General features: G+C 47.7%; 1 protein-coding gene across 2 annotated transcripts in view; it reads left to right on the forward strand.

Annotated features, from left to right (window-relative positions):
• The window catches only part of LOC135915390 (TWiK family of potassium channels protein 18-like), an 85,530-nt gene extending 63,610 nt beyond the window's left edge, over window positions 1-21,920 (forward strand). For both annotated transcript variants that reach the window (XM_065448431.1, XM_070531302.1), the window contains exons 4-5: window positions 18,680-18,900; window positions 20,084-21,920. In XM_065448431.1, the coding sequence (XP_065304503.1) occupies window positions 18,680-18,900; window positions 20,084-20,578 (716 nt within the window). In that variant the 3' untranslated portion in view covers window positions 20,579-21,920. The remainder of the gene's footprint in view (window positions 1-18,679; window positions 18,901-20,083) is intronic.
• Window positions 21,921-24,060: the final 2,140 nt, after the last annotated feature.

Here is a 24,060-nt window from a genome sequence, read left to right on the forward strand (position 1 = left end):
GCTTTGTGGTCCCGTAGCGCTCGTCACCCGTTTCGTGACAGAGCGTTGGTAGCGAAGACTCCGAGCCAGGCGTCGATGAGAATAACGAAAGGGATTTTATACATTATATACAGGTCATTGTACAGGACAAGATCGGATCGGCACTGGGGCCGAGAGCTCACACAAACGCGACTGTTCCCGCACGGCGACGTCCGGCGAAAACGCGTGACACATCTCACCCCAGTCGGGAGCGACACTGTCTCCCGGTGGGTCGGCGGATCCTGTTTTTCAGGCAGCGCGTCGCTGCTTTTATAATCCCCGAGGAACCATTGTCACTCAAACGGCCCAATACAAAGTCAGCACACGACGGTCGTCCGAGGGGTCCAACCAGCGACCGCGCTGGCCACCCGGTTCAAAGTTCGCGCGCGCGGAGACCTCCATGCAAAAGGAGGTGCGGCGCCGGGCTGTCTGGCACACGCTGACACGTCTAAACACGTCGCCTGCCGATGCTTCTCCCGCAGGACACCGCTGCCTGACGGCTCAGCACCTTGACTTGTGAAGGGAGAATTAGGGCGCTCGCAGGATAGATTCTGCATCTTGCAGATTCGGAATCCGGGCTTGTGGTAATGGCACAACAATATATATATATATATATATATATATATATATATATATATATATATATATATATATATGTATATATATATATATATAAACGTGACGGAAGGGGTTTAGCCGAGGGGCCCGATTGTTATTAATCATATCATAAGAAGCCAACAAATATATATATATATATATATATATATATATATATAAAGAGAGAGAGAGAGAGAGAGAACACGAATACCATGGAACTTACCGCAAATGCTGGCATGCAAACGAACCAGCCGCATAGACGAAGTTCCATGAAACACTGGGAACCTCAGTGCTTCCAAGGAGTCCTGCGCAAAGTTGCGAGGCGTACGAGTAGCAGTCAGTATCACGAGAGCGCGCACGTCAAGGCGGCCTGTAAAATGCTCGCTGCACATCTTTGCCAGCTCGCAGCCACTGGTTGGCTCAGTGAGCACTACTCGCTTGTGGAGTTCACCAGTTTTCGCCTGGTTGAGCGCGTTATCTGGCAGCCTGTTTGATTGTTACATCTTCAGATAAACCCCACCGTGGCAGTATAGAGGAACTCAGAAGCGCTTTCGGGAAAGGAGTTCGAACGCTGCGAAGCGATATCTCATCATTTCTGGCTCACTGACACGACCTTCAATGAGAGGATCCCGCGTGACCTGCTAAGCAGTGCACCCGTTCCGCTCAGCGCTGCGCAAGTCGAATAGATGAATATAAATAACAAGCACCGCAACGAATTGGCACAACGCGAGTGAGGCGAAAGAGGTAATAGAAGGAGAAAAGGTTAAACAACGACGTCACAAAAGAAGGCAAATAAAAAACGTACTCGGCTTCTGGGGTTATGATAGCGGCAATAAACAGAACCCGTCCATCGTGGCAACCTGAAAGCCCTTTGTTTGCTTTGAGAAGCTGCGGCCTTCCACGAGTTGTGCTTCTGCTTTTTTTGTTCCCCATCTCCGCTTGACCGGGACTCGCCTTGTTGCATGTGCGCGCTCGGGCCGCGGTGTAACAAAAGCGCAAGACGGTGATGGCGCAGCGAAGCCCAAGAGCCAGCAGCATCCTAGCTCTTCTCTATTTTATTTGCGAAGCGAGAGAAATGCAGGAATGGCAGCTCACACTCAGTCGTGAGCCGACGCAAGATTAACAAGACTACGGGCCAGAAATATAATGCAACAGAATAGTAAATGATGAGTATAGTGACCATTATCAGTAACAAATTTCTAGCGGTTAAAAGGGAAGCTTTCGATCAACTTAGAGGTTAAGGTCAAGGTCAAGGTAACCAATGAAGTAGCAGCCAATGACGCACGTTATGGAACACCTTCTAAACGTCCAAGATGTCTATACGCAGGATGATTGATCAAGAATGTGGTCTACCTGATGACTGAGTCACGAAAACTGAGTTTCAGATTAGTGTGCTTTCCAGAAGCAGTGTTGTGCCGACGTGAAAAATTATTATATTTCTAAAAGTAGCTAAAGATTTAAGGTTACGTGTTCATGTAGTTTACAGCCTGTGCTAGTAAGTGAAATAGGGTGGTAATTCAAGGGTGAATTTTTGTTACCCCACTTGTAGAACGGATACACTGTGTCAGTTTTTCAGTCAATAGGAAAGCTAGAAGGATCAAGGGACTGTTGGAAAATCTAGGTTCATACAACAGAACTGTCAGCTGAAGTACTCTTTAAAAATTCACTACTGATAAAATCATAACCAGGACATGAATTGTTTTGTAATCATCAATTAGCTTAGCAACACCAGATACATCAATAGTGACGGGATACATAAATGAAAAATCATGATTGTGTAAATCAGGTAGCTGTACACTGGTAGCAGGGTAGAAGTGTCTAACAGAGCTGTCATTGAATATTGTAAGGCAGAGATTGTTAGGAATGCGGTCACCAGCCTAGCTTTCAGGCGCAATGAAGGAGTCCTACGAGGTACTTATGAGATGTCAAAATTTTCTAACATTGTCCTTCAGCAGTGATTGCAGAGTGGTTGACATGAAGTTATGCTTAGAAAATTAAGGGCGTGTACGTAAACCTTAAACGCTAACTGAAACTCAATCCAACTGTTGTCGGCAACAGTCAAGCAAAACGGTAAAAATCTTTGTTCCTGTTCGATAAACACTCAAGGACTATACCGAAGGACTTGTGGGTTTGTGGAGACATTCAATTATAAAATCTTATCTGTTAGCTGATGCACCTTGGTTTTAAGCAGTTCCTAGTTAACTTCAACAGACCGGTTATCGAAATCTTCAACGAAATAGTCAATAAGCGTGGCTAGTTCACTATTAAAGGCTCGAAAATTAGTTATTTTGTAATGTAGGCTCTTTTTGCTCATTTTACCTGTTTTAGAATGCAGTCTGTTTATGTAAAAATGAATTAGAACGTCATCACTGGTTTGTGGGAAAATGCACAAGGTCAGATACGAATTCCGGATTGTAGTAATTCAATTGTTTTTACAGCGTTACGGGATACCCTGTTTGCTCCTACTATTAGCTGGGTTAATGACAACAGCGAATAGAGGTCCGAAAATTTCCGAGCTTAGGCCGAGAATGTGTGAGAGTTAGATGTAACCTCTGGAAAATTAACATCTCCAAGAAAAAAGAAGTGACAATGGAAAATGCGTGCGAACGAAATTAATGGCGTCGTGTAATTCATCAATTAACGTAGAGGAGTGAGAAGGAGAACGATATCCCACTCCTAGCATTACTTCAAGACGACCGACTATAACTGAGACAAAAATTATTTCCAAGGCACTATCAATACGAGTACATGAAGACGGCATTCCTTTAGTAATAGCAAGCAAGAGAGAGAAAGAAAAGGATGCACAGAAAGGCAGAGAGGTTAACCAGAGGTAGTTCCGGTTGCCTACCCTGCACGGGCAGAAGGGTTAAGGGGATAAAAAGAGAAAGAGAGTGGAAGGGGGAAATAGAAAGAAAGAGAGACGAGCACGGACAAACCGCGAACATTACAGAGCGGTAAGGGGCGACGTTCAAAAGTCCATCGTGAAGCCCCGTAAACCGCAGGAACCTTTGTAACGCTAGTAAGGACTTCAGCGCGGATGTTCTCTGAGGGCACTTACCTAAAGCTTTGAGTTCTGATAGTCGATGATTGTCCAACTAGTCCAGTACTCTGTACATCACTTGCCTCTGGGCACTATATCACGGGCAGACACAGATATTATGTGCGAGCGTCTCATATCTGTTGCATGTGTCGCACGTGGGCCTGTTGGCCATTCTAATAAGGAAAGCATATGAGTTCGTAGATGCAAGGCCTAGCCACAGACGGTACAGCATGGTCTGTTCATGTCATGGTAACCCAGACGGTAGGAGAATAGCAAGCAAAATGTCATCGCCACGCCTGGCTGTGCGATCACACCGTTAAACGGAGTAATAATGCGCGTTATGAAGAGCACCAGAATGATGAACATGTGTAGACAGCCAAGTTTGCGTCAACGCAATGATATGCGCCGAGCAGCGATCAATTGCTCAGTACAGATCAGCATGCTTGTTCAGTACCCTTCTAACATCGGAGAACTGATACATGATGTAAGGTTAATCGCCCATCACACTTGGCGCTTCCCTAAGTAGAGGCATGTGGTGGAGCGTCAACGTCACGACCACTGCTGTCGCCGCATGTCACTTTACAGACGCTGTCGGTAGATCCCTCGTACATTGAGCAATTATTTATTTAAGAAGATTTTGTTGTAGCACAGTTTAAAGTCTGGTTATCCGGGTCGATATTTCCAAATTCTATAAGCTTCTTTCAAGCAACACGTGTAGTGCGTGAGAATTCGTGCCTGATAGTGATGTTCCTTAACCTGAACTGATTGCGCAGTGAAAGAACCTTTTTGAAGATCCCCTGGTGGTCAAAATTAATCCGGAGTCCTCCACTACGTCGTGCGTTATAATAAAATTGTGGCTTTGGCACGTAAAACCCCAGAAATAATTCATTCAAAGAATCGTTCGCAATAATAGAACAGGGGCAGTAGTTCTTTGAGAAAGAGCCTAAGCATGGCCAAAGCGGTCCGCACGTTCTATTGAATCTGTAGGAAACAGGTCAAGCCTTCCTGGTATTGCTGATGCCAATTTAGATTCCGTTTGTTCCCAAGATTCTCTTACATCAGCGATGTCCCAAAAGATCAAATTATAGCGCCGGGATCTGTCTTCCATTTCGTCCAGACAAGGCTACATTAAATTACTTCAGACTATTTTTAATTGCTTCTTTTACGTTAAATCATTGTTCAGTCACTCAATCTATCGTTTGGCCTTTTTCTTCAAGTTCATTAAGACTTGTGTGTATGTCACATAATTTCAATTCAATGACCCGTTCTTGATGGCCTCAACGCCAGCAGCCAATTCTGTTTAACTTCTTGAGCTTTGCAATGTGCGAGAATGCACATCTTTGAGTCACTGCAACATAATTTTCATTTGGTCACCAGAATCATCAGGTAGTCTTTCAATGTCCCATATTTGGGAGGCCCCATATTTTGTTCAGCATCACCTGAACGCAATAACAAATTCATAAGCAACAAAGTTATAAGGTTCAACGAAGCAAGTAACCGATGTGAAAAAGACAAAGCTAAACAAGAGCGGGTACTACTCCGTTTTAAATCCACTTCCTTCAAGCCCACGCTAAAGCTACCTAAAACTCAGTTTGTAAAGAATAGTAGTTTCAACGTTTATGACAAACATGCGAGTATTCCAGCAACTGTAGCTGAATGAGAAAGCATATATCAAGTGGTATACGATCATGCCAAGCCAATGTGGTACGAGGCATCAAATGCTATGAGAATTTGAAACCATCTTGAAATTTTGTAAACATCCCAAAACCATATTATCTTTGTAGCCAATAAAACAATGTTCGACAGCTTTAGGTACATTCCAAAGGCGACAGTTTACAGGAGTCATAAACATATTATTTGTGCAAAGCGAGGTTTTAAAAGGCCAAGCTTCATTGTATAACTTATAGAAGAAGTTAATCATGCAAGAACAAGCAAAAATTTTACGAACCTGTGCAAGCATATCAGATCCTGGGAACACAAGGTATGTAGAACGCGTGATAGCAGAAACACTAGGTTCTTGTAAAGCTGCTTGCACTGTGCTTTTTACAAGTAATCACTGGAAAAACTTTCATAAAGTAGGCGGAAAGATTAACTTCACAAATGCACTTGCATAACTGCGAGCGTAAAAGATGGAAAAGGCCACTGTGTTGGGTAAACATTTGCATTGAGACTACCAAGAAAAGCACATCGCATACATATAACTGTCCGAAGGTATCGGGTCTTTAGTTTGGTTCATGGGTGCAATATAGGCCGACACATTTCGCTGGCTCTGAATGGCCTGGCGTGCCGCCCGAGCACATCTCGGTGTTGCGCTATACGCTACAAGCGCGCACTACCGAAGATAACAACTTACCACCTTACATCGATAAACCGACAACTTTGTTTCACGCCATCTTTCAACTTGTGCAATGTCTTAATATTACACGTCCTTCACTGCGCTAGACCTTTACATTCGAAGCTGTCACCGAATATTCAATTTATTTATGTGGTCTTCCAATTTCTCAACTCACGAGGCGCGAAAATCTGTTTAGACCAGTTAGTGCTAGCGGACTAGGATTGGTGCACCTCTGTGCGTAGCAGATTATTAACCGCTGTGTCCCTTTCTTTACGCAATAGCTCTTGACTACCAGTTCTCAGCGCCACCATGCGTTCGGGAGAATACCTGGTGCTTGTAAGCGTGCAACGTTGTGAAGAAAAAATGAATCACCCGTAAAGGTCATAAGGTTCATTTCAAGCCAACTGTCCCAACCAATTGGCGCTCGACCATCTCCGAATCGTTTCTAATAATTAAGGATTTAATGTGGTTTAAAGCGAACTTTCCACAATAAATGTTGAGAGCTTCTCTTAGGTGCGTGCACGCACTCCGTACCTGTGCGAGAGAAACGTGTGACAAACGGAAGGGTCGCGTCGCTTGCACCTCGTGTGTCTCGTCATTTCTGCACAGCCTATAGCCACGTACCAACTAGAGCGATCGCAGTGTTTGTTACGCGTGCCTCTCACCAAGTTCACTGCGTAAAATTTTGGACGCTAAAACCCGTGTTCACAAAAAGTTAGTATGATGTTCTTAAGAGTAGATACCAAGCACTGATCATGATGACGGACATAATATTAGCGAAGGCAACCGGCCAATGGGAGTCAGCGCTTATGGAGGAAATTCATAGCGAATTCAGCCCCAAACTTTTGGTAATATTTGGCGCTATTTCTGATCTACAACGCGGTCGATTCTCCAAACAGGAAAGACTTAGTGCCCGACGATTTTATACGTATCTGGAAAACTACCATAATCGCGAATACCACTCGATTTTGAGTAACAGCTGAAAAAGAAAATGGGTGGAAAGGTAAACAAGAACTGGGGCCGAATTCATGAACGTTTTCTTTTGTAAGTGTTGTTTGCCATTGAACGGCTGCCTGCGCTAGTATTATTGTATTGGGGATGCATGAAGTATGCACGCGATGTATTTACAGATATGTACAGACGTAGTCAAGATGACTGACCAAACATTGGCGCACCGAGCCGAACCCCAACATCCGCCTGTTCTCCCTGCATGCCGGCCGGTGCTGACATATAACCGCATAACTCCGTAGCAATATGTCCAACATTACGATTGTCTTGAATGTGTCCTCAAGAGTATTCACGAACAGCTTCGTATAAAAGAACAGGCGCCAGCAAATTGTTATATCGAACATATTAACGAAGGCGACCGGCCAATCGCGAAATGTTCTTACGAAAGGGGCTCTTCGTGCATTCCGCCCCCGAGCCTATATTCACAAACAAGAAATTGCGCTGAAAGTCCATAAGAGAAGACGCTCGCGTATCGTGATGTTGTGTACGCTATGAGCGAGGGCGGCCGGCCAATGGGAAACAACCCTTACGAAAGAAAAGCTTTGTAAATCCGGTCCTTGATTACTAGCTCAAACACTGCTCACGAACAAGCGCACGTGTGCGCATCGTGCTCATGTGAAAGATGAAACTCTGTTTAATTTAACTTCGGCTCTAAAATTCCTTTTACAACTCCACGTCATGCGATCTACTTCCAGTGCGCCATATTTCTTTCTCGTTTGTCCGTAAATGCATTTTAGTTTTGCTTACTATCTTCCAGCGTCTCCATGTAACTGCATGGGTGTTCTCTACGTGGTCGCACCGGCGTGAAAGCGAATGGAACGACGCAGTATAACATGGCTATACTGAATTATTTGTGCGCCCAGACGGGGAGTGTGCAAATAATTCAGCTTGGGTGCATCGATGAGCGGGGCACAACCTCTTGTACGTTTGCAACGTCTGCTTTCGTAGGAGAAAGGAAGCAGGAGGCGCCCAACCACAGGGACATACCCTTTGAAACAACTTTACAAACGACTGCCTTGGCGCGCCATCTCTCGCATGAGAGCAGAAACTCTTCAGAAAGGCCAAGCACGCGGTCGGAGCGTAGTACAGGCGATGTGGCGGTGCGGTTGCATTTCAATGTAACAGACAGTTCTTCTATGCATATGAGCAAACGGAATCCCTTTCCAAGTGAATTAGCACTGAGTGATCCACAGAGTGCGTAACGCCGATTGCTTGAATGAAATAGACGACTTCGATCAGCACGAGGGCTCTTATTTCCAAACAGCTGTTATTCTAGAATTATTTGTCAAAGAAATTTTCACCCAATCCTAATGCTGGACATCTTATTAGAGAAGGTGACCGGCCAATGGTAAAGAACCTTTACGAGCAGGAAACTTTGTGAATTCGGCCCGAGGTATACAATAGAACTGTCATGGTGTGGCAGCCGACATGAAGGCAGTCCTACTGCGGCGTTGACTGGTTCATATTTAGTTCACTTACAGTTTGTGTTATAACTAGATTATCGAGCCGCACCATAACTTGAACCGAAAACGTAACCGAACCGAAATTGTGGTCGGAAATCAACTAGAACCAATATTTTTTAAACGTTGCTAAAACCGAATAGAACCTGGGCTTGTATTAATCGAAGAGCTCTTACGCTGGAATTGTTCGTAAAAGTGCAAGCCAATGCAATCGTTATGCTAGCCATATTATTAGCGAAAGCGGCCAACCAGTGGCAAACAGCACTTACGAAAGAAAGGCACTTTGTCCTCTGAACAAAAAAAGTAGCAGCAGTTAAGGGTTCGATAAAAGGTGATCAAGCATTTCGGATTACACGGCGAGTGCACGAATGCGTTAAACTAACCAAAGATCCTGTCCTTATCGAATAAGGACAGGATCTGCTAATACACCGACCTGGTTATTTAAAACGGGGCGAATCAATTATCCGAACTGTACGGCATGCAACGAGACAGGAGACATTGAGCACTTTTTGTGGTCCTGCAAGCAATTCCAAGATGAAAGAGACACTCTCCTGAAGAATCTGCAAAACAAGCACCTTCCGCATGCGCGCATGCAACACCTTATATTTCCCGAGGGATCAGTTATAGCCCGCAAAGAAACGTCACGTCTCCTCATCGAATTCTTAAGAGAGACTGTTTTGATGGACATATTGTGAAACCCTTCAGCGGTATTGTGCGAGAAGCTCGGGCGGAGCAATTGCCGGCCTTGATCGCCAGGCTAAACCTGCCTGTTGCTACAATTCACCACCACCACCACCACCACCATCTTGCCACCTTGTCAACTAGCAGTCTACTAGCAGTCCGAGAGAGAGAGAGAGAGAGAGAGAGTAAACTTTACAGAAAAGAGCACACGAGCGTAGGTAGCTCTTCCGCTGTGCAGTGGGTGGTACCCTCAGTCTAGGAGTCCAGCGGCCTTAGCTACCCTTCTCTCTCGGTTGACCAGGTTGAACTGGCCCGTCGAGTTGGAGCTGGACAGGGCTGCCTCCCAATGCCGTATGGTGTGGTGTGTTATGGGTGTGAGCTGTAGTGAGACGACTCGCAAGATTGTGTGCGCTAGTCGGCACAGATGCTACATACGTTGCGATACATGCCTCGAAAAGCCAAGTATGTCGTCACGAGTAGTGTAGAATGGACGGCCCACAACGAGCGCCGGGTGCAATAGCGCCAAATTAAGCAGTTAAGAATCATTTTAAACGTAAACATAAAGACAACGGAAACACCACAGCGGGACGACAACGCCAAGATGACAGTGCGACGACGATGGCGGGACACCGCCTGCGCTTTCTTCGCCTCTCGTTTACTCCACGGAGGCCAGGTATCCCTCCTATTGTTACCTATAGAATCACGCATATCCCATGCACACTGTGAATTGGAGGCGATTTAGGCGAAGCCGTGGTGAGCTCTGCCCCTCGGTTGCGCGTGAGCGTCCGCCCTTTGCATCGAGCAAGTCCTGCCGCCGCCCATGAAAACTGACGACGGAGAAAGTTATTCGCTTCAACGCTTAAGCGTTGTGTCAGTCCAGCCGAGTGAAATGGTGCTGGCACTTCGTTACACCAAAAAACATGTCACTCGCCCCGCCTCTCGCCTGCATCTGACAAATCCGTAAGTAATGAAAGGGTAAAGGGTCGCTCACCCTGAAATACGCGGCTAACAAAAGGGGATAGGAAAGTTAAACAAAGTGCCTTACAGTACATTTTGTGCGCGATCGCCTTTATGCGAACTCTTTCCCACACTTTTCGCACTATTGGCATTCTCTGCAAAAATGACCAGTGGTGGAATCTCTATAATAATAAAGTTCAGACACCAGCCCAGCACAGTGCTAGAAAAAAGAAAAAGGAAAAAAGCAGCCCTGGAGCCATTTCTTTGGTTAAAGAGGAAGACAGGGATGTTAACCAAAAAATCGTCTGCTTGGTTACCTTATGCTGGAAGGAGGAACAATGGGAATAGAAAGATGAGAGAGGGGGGAAGGAAAGAAGCGGTGAACGCGTGTACGCGCGCGGACAGCACCGCGCAGTGAAAGGCTCTCGCAAAGGACAGTCATTCTCAAAAAAAGAAAAGATGGCCTTCACTGCTTTGTGGGCCAAGGAGCGATGGAGACGATGTTCCAGTAACGTCTCCACGAACAGTGGACGATCGTTCAGTCGTCTCAACGCACTGGAGAGTCCTTTGCAAATCATATTGAAGACAGTGGCACAATAAGTGGTCAACGTTGTCTTCACAGCCGTAGACCTAGGCCCACCAGCGCACCTAGCAGTCTGCAGGACAAACAGTTAAAAGCGTCACCTGTTCGAAGAAAAAAGAAAGCAAAGAATAAAACACATCGGTGGAAATGTCGGCAGGCCCTTTTTGAACAACGCGGTTCGTCCATCCGACACCGGGCAGTTTATGATACAAAAAAAGCAAAAGAAGCGATAAGGCGCGAAACACGGCAAGATCGCCCAGTGGGAGCGCCGGCCTTTCGGATATACGGCGGCGTCGCACGACGCGAGCACAAATGGCCTCGCGGCACGAGAGGGCAGTTGCTACGGGCGCCGGGGTCTCTGTGCGAGAGACACACGTAATGAACGCACATAACTCGAAGGCGTGCCGGCAGTGCATTTGCCAGCCGCGCGGCACCTCGAATTCCGAGACCGGGTTTAAGGAGCCGTTGGGGAAGGGCAAGCAGAAAAATATCCCCGCTGCGCGCCCTCTCAGCTCCATCGCACGCAGTGAGACCCCGCCGAGAGCGTGAGACAAGAAGCCCCCGGATCACGCAACAACTTCGTTTTGCGCGGCGGAACGTGTCTCTTTGCGGAAGCGAGAATCGATTCCACCGCACTCCAATTGTCCACGCCCCCCACCCGCAACCTTCTTCACTACAAACCCCATACTCCAGCCTTCCCTCGACACCTACTCTAGATCGTATATATGGCCTCCAATACTCCGCGCCGTGCAGTTCGGCTCGCAGTACGACCACGCGAATCGTTCCGTCCGTAGGGTTAGGAGGAGGAGGACTCAATCTGGTGCCCGTTTAAGCGGGTCGTAAAAGGCCTCTTTAGCGGTGCATACAGCCTCCCGGCAGCTTCTCCGCGCCGCCGAAACACGAAACTCTGTCACTCTCAGCCCCCTTGGCTTCCCCCTATCACAGAACTGCGTCACATACCACCCGAGAAGCAAACGAATTAGAGAGCATAAGCACTGCACAGATACGACGCAGAAAAACGAGCATAAGGACGAAGAGCGCGTGAAGGAATAAAACAGATGAAGTTGAAAAAAAATTACGGCAGAAACTCCACTGGAGTTGTTAAGTATGTGTAAGCATTGTGACCCTTGCTCGTCTCGACGCAACCCGGTGTCATTATCAACCTTATCAAACTTAATCCGACTAGTATAAACCCTTATCAAACCTTATCGCTTGTTATCAACCTCATCGGACTCGATCCGATCCTTATCAACCCTGATGTGTCCTTATCAACCCTGATGTGTCCTTATCAACCTATCGTTCATGATACAACCCTTATCAGCTCTTATCGGTTCTTATCACCTTACTGGACTTGATCCGACCCTTATCAACCCTTATCGGTTCTTATCAACCTTATCAGAATTGTTCCGACCATTACAAGTCCTTATCACTTTTTCGCACTTTATCCATCCGCATCTAACCATTGTCAACCGTGATTAAACCCATATAACCCCTCATCACATCCTTATTATCCTTATCAACTCCCTGACTGCTTCTCTGTTTGTGTTGGCGACGCGAAGCGCATGAGGCTCAGAGATCGGTACCATTTCGGTCGGCGAAGGAATCAGAGAACACCTATAATACTTAGAGAAGGGACACTGTACCTCCCAAAATGCAACGGAAATAAGAATAGCGGTGGCGTCGTGAACAAAAGTATACGACCAAGAGATAGCACTGTCAAAAGTCGAAACTAATATCATCATCATTACGTAGTGAGCAATATGGCCGCTGCGGTGAGACTGGTTGCGCTACCCGCTCACTGGTGTTGGGCGTTTTGTTAGCGCTGGCGGCGTGGTATTCGTGTGTACGGTATTCTAACATGACTACAGATATCTTTATTACTTCGCCATATGATCTAAAGGCCTAAACTAGCAAAAGAAAACTTCAAACACGTAAGGTTACATTATTTATCGTCAATGGTGAATGAAGCAGTACATGCCCACAATTTTCGTACTGGTCAGATGGACTTAATGCTGTCAGTCACTGAGTTTACAAGATACAGAAATACAGATAGCTATTTATTTAATTGAATTGAAAGGTGAAATCGAGCGAAGTTTTCTCATCGTGTTCGGCGTGCCGCTAAAGCAGGGAGAACGAAGCTTCAGGCAACGATATTTATGCTGGGCTACCCTCGCACTGTAGTTTCGTACAGTGCTGCTTGACGTGTTTCATACCCTAAGTATATTGCCTGCGTTCGAAGATTTCAGCTAGATTAAAGAAAACAAAACATAGTGACCGGTAATGATGTAGTGTCAATAAAATCAGATCGAGCTGCAATGTCCCATCCTTGTCTCGCTTTGTTTCTGTCCAAAATCTGCGAGCTACCGCTCCCTTGTTGCGGCAGTGGATGAAGAAGCCCTCGCGGACCTTCCTGGCGTCCAGCCATCACGTCGGGTCGCGTCCAGGAAACGTGGAAACGCGTCAAGTGACACGGACAGCGAAGCAACCGAGCCTGCGGCACGCAACGGAGATCGACAAAGTGAAAGTACTATCCATGATTCCTACAGGCTGCAATGGCACTGTCGGTGTGATTTATGGTGTCGATATTTCTATACCAACCGACGACTTAACAATATTATTAAGCCAACTAGAGAAGGCACATCACAAGACTTGGCAACACGCGTTGCCTGAAGCTTGGGTTTGAGGGAGATAGCCTTCGTTCACACGTCAAAGTTGGCCACGTCCGCCATCCAGTCCACCTATACGTGCCGAAGCCCCTGCAATGCTACAAATGCTGCAAGATGGGACACGTAAAAGGTGTCTGTAGGAATAACCTCGTGTGCCCACGGTGCGCTGAATATCATTCAGCAGATGCGTGCCGCGCAACTGTGTTAAACTGCCTTAACTGCCATGGTACTCATGAGACCTCATCCAGTGATTGCCCGCGAATTAGGAACGAGCGAGCAGTACTCAAACGTATGGTACGGGACCATTCAACACACAGAGAGGCTGCCGCTACTGTCAGGCGACGACGACATCGCCACCGAAGAGCATCACGAAGAGTTGCATCTACCACCTACCATCCACCATCTTCCGGCAAAGCGGCTAGCATATCAACGCCGACTTCCACAAAGACGGACACTACGAAAACGAAGAAATGAGCAAGACTCACACCTCCTGAAGAGTGGCCTACACTTCCACGAGCACAACCTGCCTCGGAGTCACATCAAATTGCGCCGTCCTTAATGACCTCACGAACGGCGGATGCGACGACGACTGAGGATCGCCAAGTCATAGTGATGTTGAAGGCACTTAAGGACACCATGCGCATTCTACTGAGCAACATGAAAACCTCGTCGGCACAGAGCGCACTGCAGGTGCTGGACACCTTGAGCCCGGTGCTTGCAGCTCTAGGGTAAAACTACGGTCCGAGAGATGCCGTCGTTTCAAGAGGAGCTCAAGAATGCCTCTATCTTTCAGTGGAACGCCAGAGGGCTTAAGTCACGCATGTCCGTTTTTAGACAGTTTGTCTTTACGCACCAATTCCCCATTATCGTGATTTGCGTGCCCAACCTGTCAGCTCCCATCAGACTGTCCGGGTATGAGTGCTTTCTGTCCTATACCCACGGAGAATGCAGCAAGGTTTTTGTGTTTATATGCCATGACTTGACTTATGTGCATCACCCAGTGCCTCCTGACGAAGTAAATCAATACGTTTTCTTAACAGTGAAGAAGAAAAAGCTCACGTTCCCAATTCTTGGAGCCTACTTGTCTCCAACAAGCCGTCTAGATTGTGAGCGCTTACGGGAAATTTTTACATCGACTCCACAGCCGTGTGTGATCACTGGCGACATTAATGCCCACCATTACCTATGGGGAAGCTCCAAAGTGAACTCTAGACGCAGAACGTCGGTGTCCTTTGCGTCTGAACGCAAATATTGCCTGTCAAATGATGGAAGCCCTACTTATCGGCGTGGATCAGCGTATAGTAGCTGCTTGGACCTTACCTTCGTTTCACGTTCGCTTTCGAGAACAGTGCACTGGTTTTCGTATTTAGAAACGCGGGGTAGCGACCACATCCCAACCTATTTGTTTGAAGAACGAATGTTTGACTAGCTCCAAGTCCTCCAGTACCGTCCAGTGCAACGATTGGCCTAAATACAAAATAATCATGGAAGACTGTTGTCGTGACGGCACCTCCTATAACCTACAGGGCGCGATAAAAGATGCCAAACAACCACGCATTGGCTTTTGAAGAGTTCTTCCCACACCGATTTTGACATCGAGCTCGCGAAACTTCGAGGAATTCGCCGTCGTGATGAACGAAGGTATAGACGCACGAAGTCAAATCATAATTTGAGATTAGCTAGACGAACACAAAAGAAAATACAGCATCACATGAACAAGCTGGCATACCGACAATGGGTATCCTTTTGCGATTCCCTGGATCCGCGAAAACCATTGTCGCTTATAAGGAGGACTGTTCGTGGCCTTCGCACAACCTTTGGTGAGCGCCAGCCGTTGAAATCTCTGGCACTCCATCTACAATGTAGAGATATTGACGTCGCTGAATCTTTCTGCAGAAAGATTACTGGCGAAGCAAATTCCGATGGAACGGATACGGAAACGCTCCACCACCCACTGTTCTCACACGATCCCCGCATGGAATGCCGTTTTTCTATGGAAGAACTAGAAGCTGCGCTTGCTTTGTGAGGCGTTTTTCAGCGCCAAGACCTGACGGCATTACATACCCTGCCCTATGTAACCTAGGAGACCAAGCTCGGAAGGCACTCTTGCTCCTGTACAACGACTCCTGGCAGACGGGTACGGTTCCGCAAGAATGGAAGTCAGCTCGCCTCATTCCACTTCTCAAAGCTAGCAAGTCGCCTTTGGAGATTTCCTCATACCATCCGATCGCACTTGCCAGCTCTGTCGGAAAAACAATCGAAAAAAATATTTTAACCCGTCTGGAATGGTACTTAGCGTACTATGAAATCTACCCAGATGCTATGGCCGGATTCAGGCGTGGCCGTTCGTCAACAAACAACGTTCTTGACTTGGTAACATTTGTGCAACACCAAAAGGCCTGTAGACGACTATCTACTGCTCTGTTTCTAGAAGTTAAAGGGGCTTATGAAAATGTCACCTATGAAGCCATCCTTAGCGCGTTATGGGCCGTCGGACTTGGTGGTAAGATATATATGTGGGTGTGCAACTACTTATAGAGGAGACCATTCTACGTGCACACAGAAAATGGCCCGACATCCGAGCATTACGGTAGCCGAGGAGTGCCTCAAGGCGGTGTGCTTAGCCCGACGCTTTTCAATCTGACCCTCATTGGATTCGTTGACGACCTGCCAAGCACCGCACGGCTTTCCATCTATGCGGACGACATCTGCCTTTAGGCATCTGGTGTAACACGACTTCAGCTTCGCGCTCGGCTTCAGAAGGCAGCCACAATGACATCTTGCTACCTTCGTCAACAAGGACTTGAAATTTCATGTGGAAAGTGCGCAATGGTGGCATTCACGAGGAAGCCAACGTCTGCTTATGGTATATCAATTAACGGACAACTTATACCATACAGCAGAAGTCACAGGCTCTTGTGAGTTGTAATTGACAGAGACCTGTCTTGGACTCCGCACGTGAATTACGTGAAAAAGTGGCTGACTGCTATCTGTCACCTATTCAGGTTCCTTGCAGGAAAAAGTTGGGGAGTATCTATACACGCTATGTTACAGCTGTACATGGCGTCTGTTCGTTGGTTTCCTGCGGTACAGCCTGTCTACAATATCCAACACCTGCAAGACTAACCTGCGCACGATTCAAAGCATTAAAACCCAAGCCCTTAACATATGTCTTGGCTTACCACGCAGTGCATCAACGGCTGAAACCACTGCCATTGCGCAGGATTACCCAATCACGACCACACTACAGTAGCTCCACTTACGCGCCTCATGCTAGAACACGCCGCGGTTGATTTTGCGCCTTCTGGGGCGATCGCTGGAAGTTGAGAGAGCACGGGGCCTGAAGGAACGCCCCAACAAAAGGTGCATCCCGCGACCACCGAAACGCATCAGGGATGTGGCATGTGTGGCACTAAAATTTCACAGAATCGAAATTCCAAGTCGGGGCTACACGTGGTCCTTGAGGTGGCTTTTCACCATCCCCAAATCTTTCAAGAAAGCTTTCATAAACTGTCCTTCTTTGATACTTTTGTACCGCCGGTGCAACAAGTTCGTATGGTTCAGATGTATTCGCTATTTGCAAGTGTGGGTGTTCAGACCAGTGGATAAGGCACTCGGAGGAGGAGGAGACAAGGGGGAGGAAAGACAGGGAGGTTAGCCAGTGTAAGTACCGGCTGCCCTGTGCTGGGGAAGGGGGTAAAGGGCACTCGGATTCTGAGCGTGGGGTCATAGGTACGAAACTCACCACCGTCAATGTTCTTCCTTTCGAATTTATTGTGTTTTTTATGCAATGATGTCTTTATAGCCATACTATTTACGTAACAGATGGACGGGTTTCCTCGTTGGGTAGGCGCAGAAATGCTCACCCATTTAAAGAGAAAGAAAATTGGCGTCGGCGCAGATTGCAAATTACAGGTGAGCACTTAGGGCTCGAAATAAGCGGCAGATCAACAGAGGGAGTTGTTGTCAACACTCCTGGGCGAAACTCGCTTCTACAGATTTATTTCGTTGCGTCTCGGAACGGGTTCCGCGTGGAATGTCGCAGAAAGGTATGCGGCAACGCTGGAGCGTAGGTGAATTGCGACATGTTTCCTAAAATGTTTTCAGTGACAATGTTTAGCGCGGTAGTGAACTATTTTAATGACCAGTTGCAACAAGAGCCGCTAGTAATAAGATGCACGCGTGCGCCTGCTTTTACAGTTTCACGCGCAACTGTAAAAGTCATGTGTCCCGGACGCACCTCTGAGCATAGCGAACGCATGCGCACGTGTAGAATCACTTTGCCTCGTGTATGCCATGTTCGGCAACTCAATCATATTACAAAAACTTCATTATGGAAAGCCTACATCTAAACCAGTCATTTCTTTACCACAGCTCTGTATCTCGGCAATTTCGCTCTTCTTTCGCGGTCACCAGGCGATTCCATTTTTGTGACGTCTCCCTTCGTTCTCTCCGGCGCCTTTCGCAAGCCACGACAAACCAACTAGCCCAACAAGGCGTTTTGACCAGTTTATTATTTGGTATGTCACACATACCATATTTGAGACATCGAGTTGAGTTGGCATTTTGCGCCACCACCTCTCACTCGAACATTTTTATGGGTTTCTCAGTAATTGCATTTCGTTGTATATATGCGGAGATTGCTTTTTTTTATTGTTTCCGTGTAATCTCATTTCCACATTAGTTCGCGCCTCGTTCCCATGTGCTATTTCCATTGCGCTGTGGCAGCCAACCAGACGCATTTCTGGTTAAGATCCCTGCCTTATCTCCTTATTTCATCCTACGCCTGCGCAAGTGCGTCGCGCTTTCATGCTTTGGTCGAAGGAATTGTTTGTCATTAGGTTTAAAACTCACCTTTAGTAACTGTGTATTCTCGTTTTACATGCATTGAGCATAGGAATATTATTCTTAGCATAATATTTAAAATGAAATCCAAGAACGCTCTGGATTGCAGCTGTTCGCAATCCCCGTAAGGCATAATAGAGCGATACGTTGCACTATCTGAAGAACTAACCCAACAGTAACAAAGTGTTATACCGAATTAAGGTCCAAGATTATGTGGTAAATTCTACATGTACATAGTTCTGGCTATTTCGCTGCATGTCTACCAGTCACAAAATCGCCACTTCTGAAACAAAATGTGGAAGACTTCGTTCGACTCGTCTAATTGCGCAGAGCCCACTCTTCAGTCCCTGCCAAACGTTGGGAAAGATTAAAGGCTTCAAATAAGCTCGCGGTTGTTGTCTTAATGATGCTACCTCCTAATGAGGGAAGGCTTCCTGCACTTCCTGCATCATCGTGTGGATGACGCGCCTCACGTGCACGATGCCGCAGGTTACGGCAACATCGCGCCGAGCACCAGCGCCGGCCGGGCAGCGACCATCGCTTACGCGTTATTTGGCATTCCACTGCTGCTCATGGTACTGGCAGACCTCGGAAAGCTGTTCACGCGCCTCATCAAACTCGCCTTCTCGACCATCCGGCGCTTCTACAACACCAAGAACATGCGCAGCCTGCGTAGGGCCAGCCGCAGGGCCTCCAGAGCACCGGGACAGGTGAGCCCGTCCGTGCTCCCTGCCAACATTTGCCGTTTGTGTCTGTCCGAGCTCCTGTATCGCAAAATAACTTTTGCAAGAACCCTCGCTGCGCATTTCTTTTGTGAAATTTTGTGGAGCACAGAGAATTTTTGCACCTTGATATGTTGGTTATACCATATTTCCCTCCGCTATGTCAGAAACCACGGAATGTGGAAGACAAGAGAATTGCATTCTCCCCTCTTCACCTTTTCTTATCCCTTTTTTCTCCCTATCCCAGAGTCTTCAATAGCTTCCCTGCGTTTTCTTTCACTTTCCTCCCTCTCTTTCCTTCCTTAACCCGGAGGCGGCACTGTAGACTAAATACGTCGTACTACGCTGTACCGAAAATAGTAGGGGTGTGCGAATATCCGGAAATGGAATAAAGAATTCAATATATATGTATTCGATTCGGTGCTCGAATCGAATAGGTAATATTCTAGACACCGAATATTTAACGATTAGTTTTCGGTTAACCCGCACCAACCTGCAATCCCTCGAAAAATAAAAAGCTAAAACGGCGATGGGTTCATTTTTACCGCTTCCAGCCTTAGACTACCATGGTATCTAACGTGCAGCTCAAGCTTTAATGTGACAATATGCACAGTGCTGATATTTGGGTTCTTGTTACCGATGCTTATGTGCCACCTATCTGATATTGTTATGATATGGTTAGCAGCTTCTTTATCTACCGCATTCTATATCATAGAGCTTTCTGTTGGCCATGCTTCAGCGGTACCATGATACTCTGGCTTCGCTCGTAAATCTGCCATTTTATTAAGTCATTTCGTTTAATTTTTAACGCCTGACTTTTATTTAAGAGATGATGACAAAACAGCAGAACAAATACTGTATTCACTGGTGCATAGGAACTTCTTTCAGTGCATAGCGTCTAATATTTTCTTTTTTTTTATATTGTTTAGGAATGCTCGAAGTAAAATTTTAGGGAACTCGAGCACTGCATTAAAAATTGTTTTATTATTGGAAAACAGTGCGAAAACTATTTGATTCACGCTCTATTCGGTTTTGTATTCGTATTAGATTCGGTACACTCGCAAAATAGAGTGCCGAAGAACGCACGGTTAAAGTATTTCTATAGATATATATACAGTGAAAACTTGCGGTACATGGACAAGAGAGAAATTATCTGCGTCGGTCATCGCAGATTCTTGTGGCCTGGAGGACCAAGGCGGCCTACTCGTCGTACCCACCCAGAGAGCGCATCCGGCGCTCACGTGGCCGCTTACGGACGGAGGTCGCCGACGAGGCCGCGGCTGAGGCGCCGGTGCCGGTGTCGCTGGCGCTGCTTTTCCTCCTGGCCTACATGACGCTGGGCGCGCTCATGTTCTCGCTCTGGGAGGGCTGGAGCTTCTTCGAGGCATTCTACTTCGTGTTCGTGTCCATGAGCACCATCGGCTTCGGAGACTACGTGCCGCAGCAGCCCGCGTTCATGATGGCCGCGTTTTTGTACCTCTTGTTCGGCCTCGCACTCACTTCCATGTGCATTACAGTAATACAGGAAAAACTAGCGGCCACCTTCCAAAAGGCTCGGGCCCAGATCGGCGTTTCGCTGGGACTGGGAGACGCCAGCGGCCTGCTGGGTGGCGCCTATATGGAGACGGCGCACCATGGACCACTCCTGAACGCCGAGCCCGTTTAAGGACCCGGGTCTGGTACATTGATGGTCTCGGTAATGCAGCGCGGAAACCGGCTTCTGGGGCGCTATAACGTAAAACTATTCCAAACTTTTCTATTCCAATTCTGCAATCAGCCCTTCGCGATTGGTCAAAAACTTTTTTGAACCACCCCCACTTCACCTGTCTGTCACGCGACGTCACGAAAACCACGATAGCTCCCCCATCTGATATGACGTGTATACACTGATTGTGCGTGATTTGACCGAGCAAAAGAAAAATAATTATTTCTGATTCGACGCCTTTTTTGCCATTAGCCCTCGGCTGTTAGTCGACAGTTTTCGGGCTGCACCCACTTCACCTGCCTCTCACGAGACGTCACAAAACCGCAAAAACATACCACGTCCAAGTGACGCGTACGCGTTAAAGATGCATTAATATGCCGAACAAAACGGAATTTTCTTCTGAATAGCAGCAGGCTGCCCCGTTCCGAAAGGAATAAAAAATGGCTGTCACCGATCGCTCAGGCACTGGCTACTGGCACCTGCCGGAGAGCATGGGTTTATTTGCGTGTAAAAAAACCTTTTTGCGTGGCCGTGTAACGTTTTGGAGCACTTTCAGCACGTTTACGACCTCGTTCTGCCAACTCTTCTTTGCTGAGGATCCGTTTTAGAGACATTCTTAACCTTCCGTTGCATGTCGCCGCGATTGTCGACGAGCCACCGCAAGCTAAGTAAGGGAAAGCGGACCAATCGCAGACGCCGGCACCATGCTCCTTATCCGGTTATCGATTTTCAGCGCACTGGCTCGGCCCCATCGAATCCCTCTTCGCTTGAACGTGCTCCTTGCCTCTTGTCAGCCAATTAGATACGACAAGCCCCTCAGTGTAGGCAATGTTATTCGTTTTTCAAGCAAACAAAAGTGACCTCCTATGAACGACGAGAGCGTTTGATTGGTCTGTTCAGACAACCCTGCGGGTGACCACCCGATGCTTGCGTCGTCGGTTACGCAAATTTGACGTCAGGAGATTGGAATAAAAACATATTGGAATAGTTTTACGTTATAGGGTCCCAGTTGTACGAAACTTGTCGCAACGTGCTTATCATTTGGACGTCACACGGCAACACTGTACACTGCTTGCAGTGCAAGTTTCGTTCTCTTCGTGAGCTTTTCGATATATAGAGGCGGTGTGTTCATCGCAAAAATAATTAATGTCATCATAGCTCAAGTACAATGAAATAACTTGGCGAGATAAGATCACTTTATTATTATTACTTACACAAGAAGCACCAAAAGCATGATGCAAGAGCTTATCATTTGCTTTTATATAGTAAAGGCTAGCATTGCAAGAACTTTGCGCAGACGGTAATAAAGTAACCCTGCTATAAAGCCTTTCCTCTTCTTCTGCTTCTTCTTTATTTCGATCAGAATTTTTAATCGTGTGCGTAATAAGTCATCGAACTCTTCCTCGTCCACGAAGTTACTTATTACTTCCGCAAAAAGTCGCAATGTGTAATATCTGATTACCAAAAATTATAGTAATTCACCATACAGTTAAGTGCTTTAGGGCACACATTGCAAGTACGCAGTCGACTCCGTTCAGTGCTGGATGCATGTCTGTTTAGCAGAAGCCCTGAGATTAGTCCCAGTTTTGAGGCATATCAGTCCCCAACATGTATAATGTTATAAGCTGGCATTTCCCTATAGAAGGATTCTGGAAAATAGTACGCGCAATGCGCAACTTGTTTCGCCACTATTCTTGGTGGAGGCGGGACGCGTCGGAATGGGAGGTTGGGGGTTGATTGAGGAGATGTTGAGGAGCAGCCCGCGAATACACGCAAAATTGCCGCGCAATTGGCCTCTCGAGGCACTTTGAGTGTATTCGTAGGCTCCTTTCACGCTCGGAAAAACACGTTTATGTAGCACGTATTGAGCACAGAAAGCTGCATGGGGAGCTTCTCATATCGCTCAACAATTTTCTCATTGACGTTTTTCATCTTATTTTAACAAATGAAAAGTTGCTTAATTGATCAAGACTACTTATCTAAATAGGCGTAATACAAAAAAAATTACCGACGATTACGTTACTTCCTAATGCGAAATTTGAGCGCAGCAAATGCGAGCCTTTGTTTGCGTTTGGCCTCGGCCTCGGCCGCGCGAACGGTAGAGTCTTCTCTGCGACGGCGATGAGCTTCTGCTTCAGCCTCGCTTACTGCTGGTTGCTCTCGACGGCGGCGATGAGCCTCCGCTTCGGCGGTGCGAACGGCAGGGTCTTCTCGGCGGCGGCGATGAGCTTCTGCTTCAGCTTCGCTTACTGCTGGTTGCTCTCGACGGCGGCGATGAGCCTCCGCTTCGGCGGCGCGAACGGCAGGGTCTTCTCGGCGGCCGCGCTTAGCCTCTGCTTCGGCGACGCGTACTCCTGGATCATCTCTACGGCGGCGACGGTAAGCTTCTGCTTCGGCGGCACGCACCTCTGGATTCTGACGGCGACGGCGCTGGGCCTCTGCTCTGGCAGCTCGTTTAGCAGCAGCAGCAGCAGCAGCAGCAGCAGCAGACGGAGGACTTCCATCGGTCGTCTCGCTCATGGCTCAGAAAGAACTGGCAGATAATTTCGCAGTGGCGAACGGCAGCGGCAATTTCGGCTCGGGCGGTGCACATACACAGATCCGCCGCCACCGATCTGGCTCTCTGATTGCCACCGCACAGGGCGAACGGCAGCGGCGATTTCGGCTCGGGCGGTGCACATATACAGATCCGCCGCCACCGATCTGGCTCTCTGATTGCCACCGCACAGGGGTTGCATTGGAGGAGGAGCGAAGAAAGGAATTAAGTTCGAGCCGGCGCTTTGACAACCGGAGACTCGCAGGAAGAGGGGGGAGGGGGGCGGCGTGTACACCCAGCGGCAAACGATGGGGGCAGAAGCGCGCGCAGCAAGCGGACAACACGATAAAGGGAGGAGGGAAGAGATAGCAGCGACTGACTGATGCCGCTGACGCCGATAGTGAGTCAACCCCAGCTGCGGAGTTGGTTTCAGGGACAACGCCGCCGATGCCGACACAAACAATATGATACCCTCGCTTCCGCAGCGCTAAGAACCAGGTCTAGCCGTGGGAAGGTGGTCACGTATTCGCCGACGTGCCGGGGCCTACGTGAAATAACCGGCGCGTCGGCAACTGAAGAACACCCTATCCGCCACACAAGAACAGGGGGGGGGGGGGGGGGGGGGGGGGGCCCTTTCCTCCTCTTTCTGCATGGCGGCGACGGTGTTCTATGCAGTCACGTTATCTTGACTCTCTAGCGGCGTCAGCGGCATCCAGCGGTATCAGTCGGTCGCTGCTAGCGCTGGGGGGATGAAAGGGGGGCGGAGCTGGTTACGAGGCCGACGACAACGCCGACGACGACGCGAAACCCAGGAACGGACGCCAAAGAGCTGCGCTCTAAAATAATCTAAGCACCTCCAAGCGACGGCAAACGACCTTACCTTGGTTGTGGCCCGCTACGTAGCATT

This window comes from Dermacentor albipictus, chromosome 1 (assembly GCF_038994185.2).
Source record: "Dermacentor albipictus isolate Rhodes 1998 colony chromosome 1, USDA_Dalb.pri_finalv2, whole genome shotgun sequence".
Classification (NCBI taxonomy): domain Eukaryota; kingdom Metazoa; phylum Arthropoda; class Arachnida; order Ixodida; family Ixodidae; genus Dermacentor; species Dermacentor albipictus.